This window comes from Penicillium pulvis, assembly GCF_028828015.1.
Source record: "Penicillium pulvis strain IBT 33274 chromosome Unknown contig_7_segment1_segment0, whole genome shotgun sequence".
Taxonomy (NCBI): Eukaryota; Fungi; Ascomycota; class Eurotiomycetes; order Eurotiales; family Aspergillaceae; genus Penicillium; species Penicillium pulvis.
The window spans coordinates 667,430-680,152 of NW_026643079.1; the positions used below are offsets into that span (position 1 = coordinate 667,430).

At 50.4% G+C, this 12,723-nt stretch overlaps 6 protein-coding genes across 6 annotated transcripts; 2 read left to right on the forward strand and 4 right to left on the reverse strand.

The window, feature by feature from the left end:
• Nucleotides 1-201: 201 nt before the first annotated feature.
• On the reverse strand, nucleotides 202-2,478 carry N7503_008180 (uncharacterized protein; the record flags this gene model as incomplete). Its single annotated transcript, XM_057067727.1, has 1 exon — nucleotides 202-2,478. One exon carries the CDS (start codon nucleotides 2,476-2,478, stop codon nucleotides 202-204), a length of 2,277 nt encoding a protein of 758 aa, XP_056918582.1.
• A 416-nt stretch (nucleotides 2,479-2,894) lies between these two features.
• N7503_008181 (aldo/keto reductase) lies at nucleotides 2,895-3,904 on the reverse strand (the record flags this gene model as incomplete). The annotated part of the gene is made up of 3 exons (XM_057067728.1): nucleotides 2,895-3,441; nucleotides 3,500-3,780; nucleotides 3,851-3,904. 3 exons carry the CDS (start codon nucleotides 3,902-3,904, stop codon nucleotides 2,895-2,897), a joined length of 882 nt encoding a protein of 293 aa, XP_056918583.1.
• Nucleotides 3,905-4,225: 321 nt separating this feature from the next.
• On the forward strand, nucleotides 4,226-6,351 carry N7503_008182 (uncharacterized protein; the record flags this gene model as incomplete). Its single annotated transcript, XM_057067729.1, has 6 exons — nucleotides 4,226-4,577; nucleotides 4,644-4,653; nucleotides 4,706-4,736; nucleotides 4,792-4,942; nucleotides 4,992-6,091; nucleotides 6,151-6,351. 6 exons carry the CDS (start codon nucleotides 4,226-4,228, stop codon nucleotides 6,349-6,351), a joined length of 1,845 nt encoding a protein of 614 aa, XP_056918584.1.
• Nucleotides 6,352-6,726: 375 nt separating this feature from the next.
• N7503_008183 (uncharacterized protein) lies at nucleotides 6,727-7,776 on the reverse strand (the record flags this gene model as incomplete). The annotated part of the gene is made up of 6 exons (XM_057067730.1): nucleotides 6,727-6,836; nucleotides 6,889-7,197; nucleotides 7,264-7,292; nucleotides 7,359-7,393; nucleotides 7,505-7,524; nucleotides 7,746-7,776. 6 exons carry the CDS (start codon nucleotides 7,774-7,776, stop codon nucleotides 6,727-6,729), a joined length of 534 nt encoding a protein of 177 aa, XP_056918585.1.
• A 941-nt stretch (nucleotides 7,777-8,717) lies between these two features.
• On the reverse strand, nucleotides 8,718-10,419 carry N7503_008184 (WD domain protein; the record flags this gene model as incomplete). Its single annotated transcript, XM_057067731.1, has 2 exons — nucleotides 8,718-10,203; nucleotides 10,259-10,419. The coding sequence occupies 2 exons, from the start codon at nucleotides 10,417-10,419 to the stop codon at nucleotides 8,718-8,720; spliced, it is 1,647 nt and encodes a 548-aa protein (XP_056918586.1).
• A 234-nt stretch (nucleotides 10,420-10,653) lies between these two features.
• N7503_008185 (SAE2 C-terminal domain-containing protein) lies at nucleotides 10,654-12,693 on the forward strand (the record flags this gene model as incomplete). Its single annotated transcript, XM_057067732.1, has 1 exon — nucleotides 10,654-12,693. One exon carries the CDS (start codon nucleotides 10,654-10,656, stop codon nucleotides 12,691-12,693), a length of 2,040 nt encoding a protein of 679 aa, XP_056918587.1.
• Nucleotides 12,694-12,723: the final 30 nt, after the last annotated feature.

The window sequence follows — 12,723 nt, forward strand, 5'->3', positions numbered from 1 at the left end:
GGGCTTCATGGTATCATGGGAATGAAATCACTCGAAAAGCAAATATAAGGAAAGCAACAAAAAAAACAAAAAACAAAAAAAATCCGGGGACGCCTGAATTACCCACTGCTCTACCCCTCCCAAAAAAATTTACAGAAAAAGGATATAAAGAAGGACAGGAAATAGCAAAGGGGAAGAAAGCAAAAACAAAGCAGCTTCGTGCTAAAGCCCCAAGCGACCATTCCAATCCACTTTCTCATGTGTACACCACTCTTGAAGAAGAGACCAACCAAACCGAACCACTTCGATGGGCGGAGTGGTCCCTCCTAAGGGGAGAAAGTAATCACCGGCATAATCTCCAGGTTTGGGAGTGGCTTTGCCTCGTTCGCCATGATTATGTGACCTGCAAGACCAGGTATTGGGGAACTCCTTGCTCAAAACATCCTCGGACAGACTGCGAGTGCCCTCTAGCCACAGTTTCTGTGATTCTTTCCAACACTCCGGTAGCCGATTTTTCAACTCTAAGAACTCCTTCCGACTTTTTTTGTTTTCATCGGATGGGACGGTATTCCCATCACTGCCAGGAGTCGGCACCGGTGTATGTTCCCCCGGTAGTGGGCTCACAGCGAGGCGTTCAAGATCCAAGGAATGGATGGCTTCATAGGAAACAGCACCCAAGAGCAAACAAAGGCCGTACAGTACTGGATATGAGGTACTGTTCTTCTTCACGACCTTCCAGTACGCCAGGATAGACTGCCAGGTTGAAGAGTCCCCGACTTGCCGGGTAAGGACCTTACATTGATCATCGGCCACAAAGGCAAGAATGAAGCACATGATAGCCTCTATGGCTGTCACGGCCGCTAATTTTTCATCCACGCTTGACGAATCAGGCTTGGCATTGTACCGGACCGCAGCATGTTTAAGTTCTCGTCCAATATTGGTGAATCGTTGAAACTCATCACGCCAAGCCCGTCGATCAGTGTTTCGAGAACGGCCGTCCGACTGAGATGGGGAGCCCCTGATGCCTGGGTCCATAGAATGGCGTTTAGTCGTCGGATTCACAGGTGTCCTCCCTTCCCCTTCCCCGAGTTCGTTTCGTCGTGGTATTGAGGCTTTGGAATCTTTCACCGGTGTCAACGATATGGGCTTCACCTTGTCGTTGGCTGGCAGATGAGAACGAGACGAAGTTAAAGGTGGAGTGGGAAGCTTCTCGACAGGCCCTTTGGGTTCCTTGGATCGGTTTACCCCCGAGCTGGGAAGTTCATCATCCGGCTTGCTCTTAGGCTTTAGTCGATCAGATGAACCATTGCCACGCGTTAAACCGGATTCTCCCCTTTTCTTTTCCACCTGGGTGGTCTCATCTGTGTCTATGCCATGACTGGATGGGGAATCAGGCCTATTAAGTTTCCTTTTACCGGAGAATTTGAGCAATGCTTCAATCCGTTTCTTGTTGCCTTTCCCATACCGCAATCTGACAATCATCTCCTGGTTGGTTTCCTTGGACATAACACCCGCACGACCATTCTGTAGACCGGAACCTGTGCCGCTGTTGCCAGGATTTGACGTCCTGATCTGGGCAGCTTCGTCTCGCTTCGGTTTGGATGTGATGATGTCACGTTTAGGGGAGTGACGAGTGGGTGAACGGTCTCCGAGTCGGGCCAATTCTTTCTCAATATCTGGTGGTAGTGTAGGGGATAAAAGACGGGGTAATTTAGGCCCAGTAGGAGGAAGTGTCGGGGAAAGTAGGGCGGGGAGTCGAGGTGAATTGGATTTGGTTGGAGTAGGATCCCTGCGGACCTCTTTCTCCGGAGAGAGTCGTCGTTTTTTGGATGAATGCATATCCTGGCCTCTGGTCGCCGAGGAACTTACAGCCTCGAGGTTCGAGGTTGATGGTCGTTTCTTTGGGCCCTTATCAAGCGAGACATGCGATTTTGATTTGGAAGGGGGGTGAGGTGGCTCTGCCTTGTCGCTCTTCTTGACAAGGCTAGATTTCGGTGTTTGCTGTGCTTCCTCGCGAGTAGCCGGGTGACGTCCCTCCCGATTCTTCTGATCCTGAATGACCGGGGAAGGGCCGCTGTTCTTTTGGTTCTTGTAGTCGTTCAAGCTAATCTTCTTCTTCGCGATAGTGTCTTTCGGGGTTTCTGCGGTGGTCGGGGCCGTGGACCGGTCGGCCATCATGCGCCCCTTCTCGTCAGACCAGTCTCCAACAGCCTTCAGCAACGAGTCTGTATCGCTGTGGGTCAGAAAGGTCATGTATTGAAGTTCTTGTTCCTCGGGGCTGAACGGCCGATCATGTCCTACCGCCCAATTGTTCACGGAACGAGGAGCCAGACGAAACGGCACCTTTGTCGGGAGGGTCAGAAGGTAGGGGTGAGGAGGCAGCACGTCGTCTGAGAGGCGCTTCAATCGCTGGTCCAGGCTCTGAAGGTCCGCAGCGGGTTGGCTTGCGCGTAGGGAGATTGTCACGTCCACAGAGGGAGGTTGATCGTTCACCGACATCGCAGTCCGCGGAAGATTGTGATTTGTCTCACCATTGATGGAGGTTTGCGCGCGCGCTTCGATTCGTCAAGGGTCTGTCTGTGGGGAGGGGGGGGAGGTATCACGGGAAGCACCGCGGTGGTATGCGCCAGAGTGATGCGGGTCAAAGCATAGAGATCGAGTCGAGGGGTAGCGGCCTCGAGCGGGCTCATAAGGGCATCTCTCGAAGCGCGCGAGGGAGGGGGTTCAGAGCTGAAGAACAAAGGGAACTGAAAGAGAAAAAGTGACCGATGAGAGAAAGAGAGAAGCAAATGGGGGGAGTCCGGGGTTGCCCTTTCGGGATCTACGTCTTGCCGCTTTTAACGAGCTCCACTGGATGTCAACAATCGATTTCTATATCTACTACATACGTGGGTAACGTAAAGATCATGTATTCTTCATGATCGATCATCGGCCGCAAACTTCTCTCGCCAGAATGCACGGTAATGATGCTCTTGACCCAGCTGAGATATTTCAGCGATCTCTTGAGGTGTGAGTTTGAAGGTCACGGAGCGCAGGTAACTAGCTAGACGTGCTTCCTTACTACTGGTAGTGATTGCCACGCATCCACGGTCCATGGTCCAGCGTAACAGAATCTCCGACTCACTCACGGCGTACTTTGTAGCCAGGGCCGATAACAATGGATCCAATGGTCCTCCGCGAGCCCGGGTAATCGGGACCAAACCAGCATAGCCAACAGTCTTGATTCCTTTACTCTCGTGAAAAGAGAGTAGACCTCCATGTTGGAGATATGGGTGGAACTCAATCTGATTCACAGCGGGGATGACTTTGGCAGTCTTCAAAATGGATTCCAGGTGAGACTGTAGGAAATTAGACACTCCAATAGACCGAGCTTTCCCAGAGGCGTGAACTTGCTCCATGGCTGCCCAGGCCATCTGAAGTTCACTCTCGGTCTTGGCAAAGAATGGCGCGTGAATCAAGTACCTGGATTGAAGCTCATTAGTTCCGATTCTTTCCCCCGCAATGGAGGTAGGTCCCTTACAAATCAACGTAATCGAGCCGAAGCTTTTTCAAGCTGATGTCAATAGCGGCAGGAATATCGGCGATACTGGTATGGACTTTAGTCGTCACAAAGTGGCTGTCTCGAGGCCGATTGGCTTCCTGAATTGCAAGGCCCAATTCTTCTTCGGTTCCGTAAACCTCGGCTCCGTCGAGGTGGTTATACCCCAAGTGAATAGCATTCTTAGCCGCGTCCACCAGCTCACGGTTGATTTCGGAGTCGTCTGACTTCTTGTACCATGCCGTTCCTGTTCCATATCCAAGCTATACCAGGATTAGCCACCTATCACTACAAGGGGAAGAAGGAGCTCAGGTCGGGATGAGCTTGACATACGATAGGAACCGACGTCCCATCATTCAATAGGGTTGTCGGGATTTCGTTGACCATGATAGGCAATTGTATGCAATGTTGAGATTGTGTAGGGAAAAGGGATTCAACGATTCCGGCCAAATGAAGCGGGTCGATCCAGCGGGTTAGTTCCGCGAGACTCCATAGTAGAGGGAAAGCTCGGAAGTCTTCCAATGATGTCATTCGTGCCGCTTTGAGGCGATTTTTCCCCTCTGACTCCAATATCAGATTCGAACATAGATCAACTTCATGCATTCGATCTGTTCAGTCCGTTTACTTCCACTGCGTACGCCTACCTGGATTGGATATCGATATATGTCCAGGCGAACCCTTCACTTGAGTCGGAACCGGTTGATTCAAATGGCATCTCACCTCTCCACCCACGGGTCCTCTCTAGCAGACCTGCCGAAATCCAATGTATTCACCTCCAAATTGCCTCCAGACCCGGCCTTTGAGACGCCAGAATCTTCTCACAAGGCGCCCCGGGAAACATTAGGACCTCGCATGGTGAAAGGTGCTCTGTTCACCTATGTCCGCCCGGAACCAACCGAGGGGTCAGAGCTCTTGGGGGTGAGTTCCAAGGCGATGGAGGACCTGGGGTTGAAGACCGGCGAGGAAGAAACCGCACAATTTCAAGCGTTGGTGGCAGGTAATGAAATTTGGTGGAATGAGGAGAAGGGGGGCATCTACCCATGGGCCCAATGCTACGGCGGTCAGTGACAAATTCCTTAAAAACATCTATCTGACATAGATATTGACATTGATTTTGATACTGTAGGTTGGCAATTGTAAGTGGACTTTGCTTCTGACTTTTCGAAATGACAACCTGACTCTTCACAGTGGTTCTTGGGCCGGTCAGCTTGGAGATGGAGTAGGTTCATGTTTCGTTCTTTCTTCTTCTCGCCATGCTAATGTAATCTATATAGCGTGCTATCAGTCTCTTCGAATGTACCAATCCACATTCGAGCACTCGATATGAATTGCAGCTGAAGGGCGCGGGGAAGACCCCATATTCACGATTTGCCGATGGAAAGGCTGTTCTTCGATCGAGTATCCGTGAATATATCGTCTCCGAAGGTACTTCCTTTTTTCATTATTTTCGATTTTGGAACTAAACATGTCCCAGCTCTCAATGCCCTTGGTATTCCTACCACTCGTGCTCTATCATTAACTCTGCTGCCCAAGTCAAAGGTGCTGCGGGAGCGCCTGGAGCCAGGTGCGATTGTGGCTCGATTTGCCCAATCTTGGCTCCGCATTGGAACCTTTGATCTCCTTAGGGCTCGTGGCGATCGCGAATTAATCCGAAAACTTGCCACCTACGTCGCAGAGGATGTCTTTGGCGGATGGGAGAATCTTCCCGCGATCGTATCGGTGCGAGAAGGGCAATCTGCCCCGGAAATTGATAATCCTCGACGACAGGTACCTCGAGATGAAGTGCAGGAGCACCAGGAGGTTGAGGAAAACCGGTTTGCTCGCCTTTACCGCGAAATCACCCGACGCAACGCAAAGACCGTCGCCGCGTGGCAGGCTTATGGGTTTATGAACGGTGTGCTTAACACTGATAATACCTCGATTTATGGCCTGTCCCTTGATTATGGCCCCTTTGCATTCATGGATAACTTTGACCCTCAATACACCCCCAACCATGACGATGCTATGTTACGATATTCCTACAAAAACCAGCCTAGTATCATTTGGTGGAATTTGGTTCGACTTGGTGAATCTTTTGGGGAACTGCTTGGTGCCGGGAAGAAAGTGGATGACGAGAGCTTCATCAGAGACGGCGTCACCGAGGAGATGGAACCAGAGCTTATCAAGCGTGCGGAAACCATCATCGACCGCACGGGCGAGGAGTTCAAGGCCGTTTTCTTGAACGAGTACAAGCGACTAATGTCCCAGAGGCTTGGACTGAAGACGCAACGGGAATCTGACTTCCAGAATCTCTTCTCAGAGATGCTGGATACACTAGAAGCCCTGGAGCTGGATTTCAATCACTTTTTCCGTCGACTTTCGGGGCTGAGTATTTCTAAACTGGAGACCGAAGAACAACGGATCGAAGCTGCAGCGATCTTCTTCCATGCAGAGGGATTCGGGGGAATTGGTTACACTGATGCTTCAGCCAAAGGCCGTATTGCAAAATGGCTAAATAGCTGGCGAGCCCGCGTGCTCGAGGACGGAGATCAAGATGACGAACGACAAAAGGCCATGAAGGCAGTCAATCCAAACGTAAGATACCCTCTCACCCCTTTCCCTGGTATATACCTAATGTCTGACTTTTGCGTTAGTTCATCCCACGAGGATGGATTTTGGATGAGGTCATCGAGCGCGTGGAGCGCAAGGGAGACCGAGAGATACTGGGACGGGTGATGCAGATGAGTCTGAACCCTTTCAATGATGAATGGGGTCAACTCAAGGAGGAAGAGGAGCGCTTCTGTGGCGACGTCCCCAAATATAAGAGGGCGATGATGTGTAGTTGCAGTTCATGATCTGAGTTGGCCTTCGAAATTAAGAATAAGAGATGGGAGAATCAATATGCATTTCCCCATGCACCTAAGTATCTCCTGTAAAGCGCCCAAAGAAAGCCATTCCATGCACACCCATTTTTATTTTGCAAGCAAAATCGCCCGTTGCACCTCCCCCGTCTGGTGAGACATAAGAAGTATTAGACTGCAATAGGGAAAAAAAGCAACATGCAAGACGCCCATGGTCGTGATTCAAGCCGTGAGTGATAGTACAAAGTCAAAAGAACCCCGGGGAAAGAGACATTTCAGATCGTGGCGCATGTGAAGTAATCGTTGGTTTCTGGAAAAATCCCTCGGGAAAGCACAGAACGAAAAAAAAGACACCAGTTCTCCACCATTTTAGTTGGGGCACGCAGCCTGGACGTGACCGGGCTGCTTGCACTTGTAGCAGACACGCTCACCCCGAGCCTCGGTAGTGCAGTCACGGGAAACGTGGCCAACCTCGCCGCCTAGGATATCAAATTAGAGTCTGCATTGCATGAACGAAGGAAAAGCTCTCACAGTTGTAGCACTTCTGTCCCTGAGTGCAGTCACGGGCCATGTGGCCGAACCCACCACAGGAGTAGCAGGTCTGAGGACGTCCACCGTATGAGGAGTTGAAACCACCACCGTTGTAGTTACCACCCTGGGAGCAGTTACGGGCAATGTGGCCAACCTGTCCACACTTGTAGCACTCCTGAGAACCACCGCCGGGGGCACCGCCGAAGTTGCCGCCGGCGCTGCCAGCCTGGGGGCACTCGCGAGAAAGGTGACCAGTCTGGCCACAGCGGTAGCAAGTACGCTCCTTGGGGGGATTGGGGCACTCGCGGTCTAGACAGTGTTAGTCCGGTCGTCTGAATCCCTTCTCACACGATGATCCATCCAGTATGAACTTACTGACGTGGCCCTCACCACCGCAGTTGTAGCTATAAGGGATATGTTAGCATTGTGACAAGTTCTTGCGGTTCAAGAGTAGGGAAACCGTGACATACCAGGTAGGGGTTCCCTTCTTGGGGCAGTCCTTAGCCTGGAAGACAAGGGGTCAGTTTTCAACTCCAATCTCGATTGAAGCACTGTCCATATCGGATATCCCTGGTACAGGTACCTATAAGACCAAGGAAGGTAGGTGTATCTTTACCTGGTGAGAGGCGTCACCGCCTACGGAGAAAAAAAAAAGTCAGTCAAAAACTAGCCTGGTTGGTGCACAGCATGCGCCCAGACAAGCTGCAGATAAAAGGTAGATGGGAATCAAATGAACAAAAGCGCAGGAGAGCAAGCATTTGATATGGTATCAAATCACCCAGAACTGAGAGTTCTATCTCCTGCGCTTACTGTGCGGGTCATAGGCGAGCAGAGAAGGCAAAGAACGAGAAACGCACAGTTGTAGCAGGCACGGGAACGAGGATCCATTGTGATGGTTGGGTATTCGAAAGAAATTCGGGTGTTTTTTTTTTCGGTTTGGATAGGTAGAGAAAGAAGGTGGAAGAGGTTGAGAAGGAAAGAAATTTGTAGTGCGGGGGCCTTGTCTGAGGGAGAAAACTTCCCGCGCAAAGATTTTGGTGCGGGATTGGGATCTGGAACCGGGAAAGCCACCAACTTTGCGTAGATGAACAAATATATGAATGAAAATAGCAAGAGAAAGAGAGACAAGGTGAAAAAAGTAGGGGAAAGGTAAAAGTCCTGCATACATCTGCAAATTGAAGCCGAATAGCTTGCTCCAAATCTAGACCTCATTTCAACTCTCCTTCATTCCACATTCCATAGATCTTTCATCTTCTGGGCCTTGGAACTTATTCACACATGGGCATGCTTGATTCTATTGGGCGTTGAGTCCCATTGTGAGACCTGATCTCGTAACATCAGGGTCCTGCAAGCCATATGGTAGTCTGATCAAGATCCTGCTCTGGCTCTGCGAGGGATCCACCAAGGGAGTTTCGGAGGGCCTGAGCAGTAGGAATTCTCCAAATCCATCGAGTCATCAAATGAAGGGTTCAAAGTGAAACGTACAGAGAGTCAACTTTGACCATGACCGGTTGAAAGAAGGGCACTAGCCGTTGATTGTCGAATGCCGACCATAGCATGGAACACATCGCAACCGAAGGGACCGGGAGGAGCCCAGGGCCGCAGTAGAGAAGAAAAAAAGAAGAAAAAAAGAAGAAAAGCTGAAATTGAGGAAGTGCAGTTCATCTTATACCTGCAGGCGACACCAAGTGCTGCCGGGGTCCCCGGTCCCTGAGTACCTTGTGCTACGCCGGTCCCCGGACCTGCGTTGGTGTTTCTCTCATACATCGATTGGGCTTTTGAATGTCCCCAACAAAAAAGGACCAAAGTTCATCTTCTACATCAAAATGTTATGTGAAATCATAACATTCTAGCAGTTGGGTGCCGACCGTCTTCTTTCGGAGCAGGAGCACTCGCTCCTCATCGAATCCAACACATTCATGCATACAGCCATGTGTGGTGGAAACAACATCCAATCCACCGATCTCTTGTGCTAGGCCTTTGGAACCCAATTTGTTTTCCAGTTGCCGATTATCAGGACTGACTTGAATACTGCTCTCTTCTTTTAAGGGTCTGCGACTGCCCAATGAGGGAACAGTTGTTTCAAGCTCCCAAATTCGAATCTCATTACCCAGTGAACTCACGGAGACTGCCTTCCCTCGATTGGTCACTTGGACTGTAGATACTGAAGACGTGTGGCCCCAGAGTCGTCGGCCACCTCGAACAAAAAGACTGTTGGAATTTGAGACAAGCAGATACATGGTCAGAGTGTTATCCGCGTGGGATGTTAGCAGATATGGGTGGGAATAGGACATGGATGTTGGCGGCTGCTGGTGCAATATGGATGGTTCGGTGGGGGCGGCCGCAGAAGAATAGATCGGGTCAGTGGTGGCGGACTGCCGGCGTTTATTGGATGGAAGACTTTGGAGTGGACGAATGCCGTACTGGGAGTCTACCGTAGTGGTAAGTCGGGACTCCAATTGTTGACCATCTTTATTGAACCGCAGCTCTTGAATCCCTAACGACCACCCACACCCAATGTGATAGAAACTGTAGACAATGGTGGTCACAATCTCAAATGTCGAAACACGGAGAGAGAGGGTCATTGGGGCCACCATGTTCTCCGCTTGGAGGGACGCAATTTCACACGGTCCTAAGGCATCTTGAGACTTCCCAGTGGAACGAGTGCGGAGGTTATACAAAGAAAGAATCTTATGCTGAGAGACCATCAGGAGGTAAGGCGAGGACAAGGCCATGGCAGTGATGGCACCATCCCTGAATCCAACGTGAGAGGATCGCAGGCCCAGCCGGCATGTCTGAACGTCATATACGTAACGGTTAAATCGGCCAGTCTCAAATCCCACTACTATTTCTTGCCCATCTGGTAGCTGACTGACTGCCAAGGAGGTTGGGCGAGTCGTGAAAACTTTTGAATCCGAAAATGAGATACTAGACAAGCAGCTGGTTGGGTCTTTTGCGGCCCACGCTCTAAGTCCGTAAGCAGCATCAGCGGTGAAGACAATGCCCGCACAGAGTTTGACCAGCACGGGAGGGTATGGTGGTTCGAGAAATTCGACTTCGGTCACTCGGCAGGACCCATTGGACCAATTGTGCCGTAGGCGATATTGTCGTTTCCAATTGGTCACCTTACCCTCTTCAGCCAGATGGCTGTGATCAAGCCAGGTGGAAACTCTAGGAGAATACTCTGCTCTAGCTGGTAATGTCGAGAGTCTTGCACTAGCTAAACGACGAGCACGAGGTCGCACCCACTGTGAGTAGTACTGTCGCTTCCAGAGTTCAGAGTCTCCACCAAGAGCGTGAAATCGGTGGGATAATCTAGAGAGTACTCAACGACTTTGACCTTTTCTGACAGATAAAAAGCATAACAAACCTTTGACACACATTCAATGATGATATAGGCAGAAAGGAAAGGATATGCAATAAAAGCTCATTGCTCAAAGAAGATAGGCGATCGATGGGAGTCGTCACATCTCGAATCCGCTTCGTGGATGCCGAATCTGACGGTGAATTTCCCCTCAGACGTTTTGGCATGCTGATAGGTCGTTTTGAGACCCATGAAACACATTGAGACAAGCAAGTACTTGTAGGAGGAGTACACAGAGAAACCTAGCGCTTGCTACGTCAAAAGGTCCCCTTATCGGAGGACCGATAAGAATCACGTGTGATTGTAACGTCAAAGGCGGTCAGTGTAATGCCAGTTGGGACGCGTGCTAATCCGCGTTTCGCCTCTATAAAGCGTTTAATAAGGATCCAACCTATATTCCTATGGATATCCTGAAAGAGCTCCATGTCTCCATCACAGAGGCGTGTGAATCTTCTTTTCATCAGGCCTTCCAGAACTTACAGTCTAACTTTGCCACCCATCAGGCCAATTTGACAGCAGCCAAGAACGAAGCAGCCATTGCCAACGAAGCCCGCCAAACAGCAGAAAGCAGAATACAAGGGCTCCAACGCGAGATTACGGCACTCCAAACAGAGTTAAGCCATTATGATTTCAGCCCAGCCGACCTGGAATCCCCTGTGAATTGGGCTGACTTCAAACATGGATTTGCCCCAGAGCATCTCTGGGGGACTGACCTGGAAAATGTGTCCCGAGAAACCCTGGCTGCCAAGTACATGATCCTCTACAATGATTTACACATATATTGTCAGAGCTGGGGCAGCTTGAAAGCCAGGATTTCGCAACATAAGAAGAAATTGCGCCATGTAGACAAACAACTACAGCGGGATGAATTCACACTCATACAGAATGGGGTGCCAGTCACATTCAAAAGAGTTCAAAACTCAGAGGCTTGCCACACCGGTAAAGCTGCAGTATCATCCAGTGCAGCTACTACGCAAAGTAAATCTCAGAACCCGGAGATTTCCCGCAGCTCAGAACAGCCCAATAGCTCTACTCAGAACCAGACTGGTTCAGCAGATACATCAGCCGTTGCAATCAAAGCAGAGGAGCACAGCCAGCACGTTCTTGTTCCTCACCATGCAGAACTATGCCTTACACAGTCTTCGCCCGGGTGCGACCCAGATTCCTCGGAGTCGCCTTCCGATGTGTTGCATCCGCTGCCAAATTTACAAAATCGAAAGAGAAAGCGTGTGGTGGCGCCTTCTCAGTCCCACGCTGCGGTTGGCAATACCGGTCGATCAGTGCTGGTGAAAAATGAGACGATGTCTTCGAGCCCTCTACAGCATTCAAACCATGTCCTAGGACAGTGTTTTCCAAGCACCCAGGACCTAGATGACATCGGCGACGCTGTACTGACACCCACTAAACGACATGCACGCCGAGCGGTGCATTGGGATGACTCAAGAGACTTGGATCATGGGCCAACCCGGCTCTCTGTTTTGCAACCAATTGATGGCAATACGCGAACAGCAAGAGTCTCCAATTTGACATATGGCGATAAAAGGATTAGATCTACAGACCCACGTGCAGTCTTATCAATGTCAGAAGATGGTGATACGGGTGATTTTAGTGCGCATTCTCATCCTAAGAGCAGCACTTCAATCCCCCCCGCCGCAACAGCAAATATGAAGTCTCATTCCAACCTCACCCAAGGCCGCCTAGAAAGTCTTCTTGAGAAGCCACTGCCATCTAAATCACCCCTCTCATCCTTCAAAGGCACACCTGGGCGAATGACCACACAAACTTCTGGGCGAAACGATACTTCAGGGAAGAACGCTGGGCCTGTTGAATATTTCTCCTCCCAACCATATCCACTGCAAAACGAGGAGTCTGCAAGCCAACCTGGTTTGAATGTGCATCCTGAAGATGAACCGTACAGGTCACGCCCTCTTCACAGGCTGACTCTGGGTCACTTTAAGCTCAATCCCCAGAGAAATGAGGGGCTCGACTACGCATACAGCGAAGTTGTTCGCAAGAAAGATGATCGCAAGTGCCTCGCTGGTTGTACACGACCTGAATGCTGTGGAGGCCGATTTCGCGCAATGGCTCGTCTCGGTGGATTACCTGCCAAATCCCCCTCGGAACAGGAGGAAGAAGACCAGCGGGTCATGGAGGATTATGTGGGGGAAGACTACCATTTGTTGGAAGGGCTAAGTGCCCGAGATCGTGACCATCTTCTCATCGAAGCCCGAGCCCGAGCCATAGCCAACCAATATGGAAAACATCGGCATAATCACCAGCGGGCTCGGTCACCCCCGGGGTTTTGGCGAACCGAAATGCCATCCACTCAAGAACTTAAATCTGACCGAGAGGCTGCACAGAGACAAGACCGAGAGAAGGTAGAGGAGCGGTACCGGGAGGCCATGCGGCCCGGGGGATTGTGGACCTGGGCAGATGAATAGAATGAATATTAAATATTTTCGTCATGACTA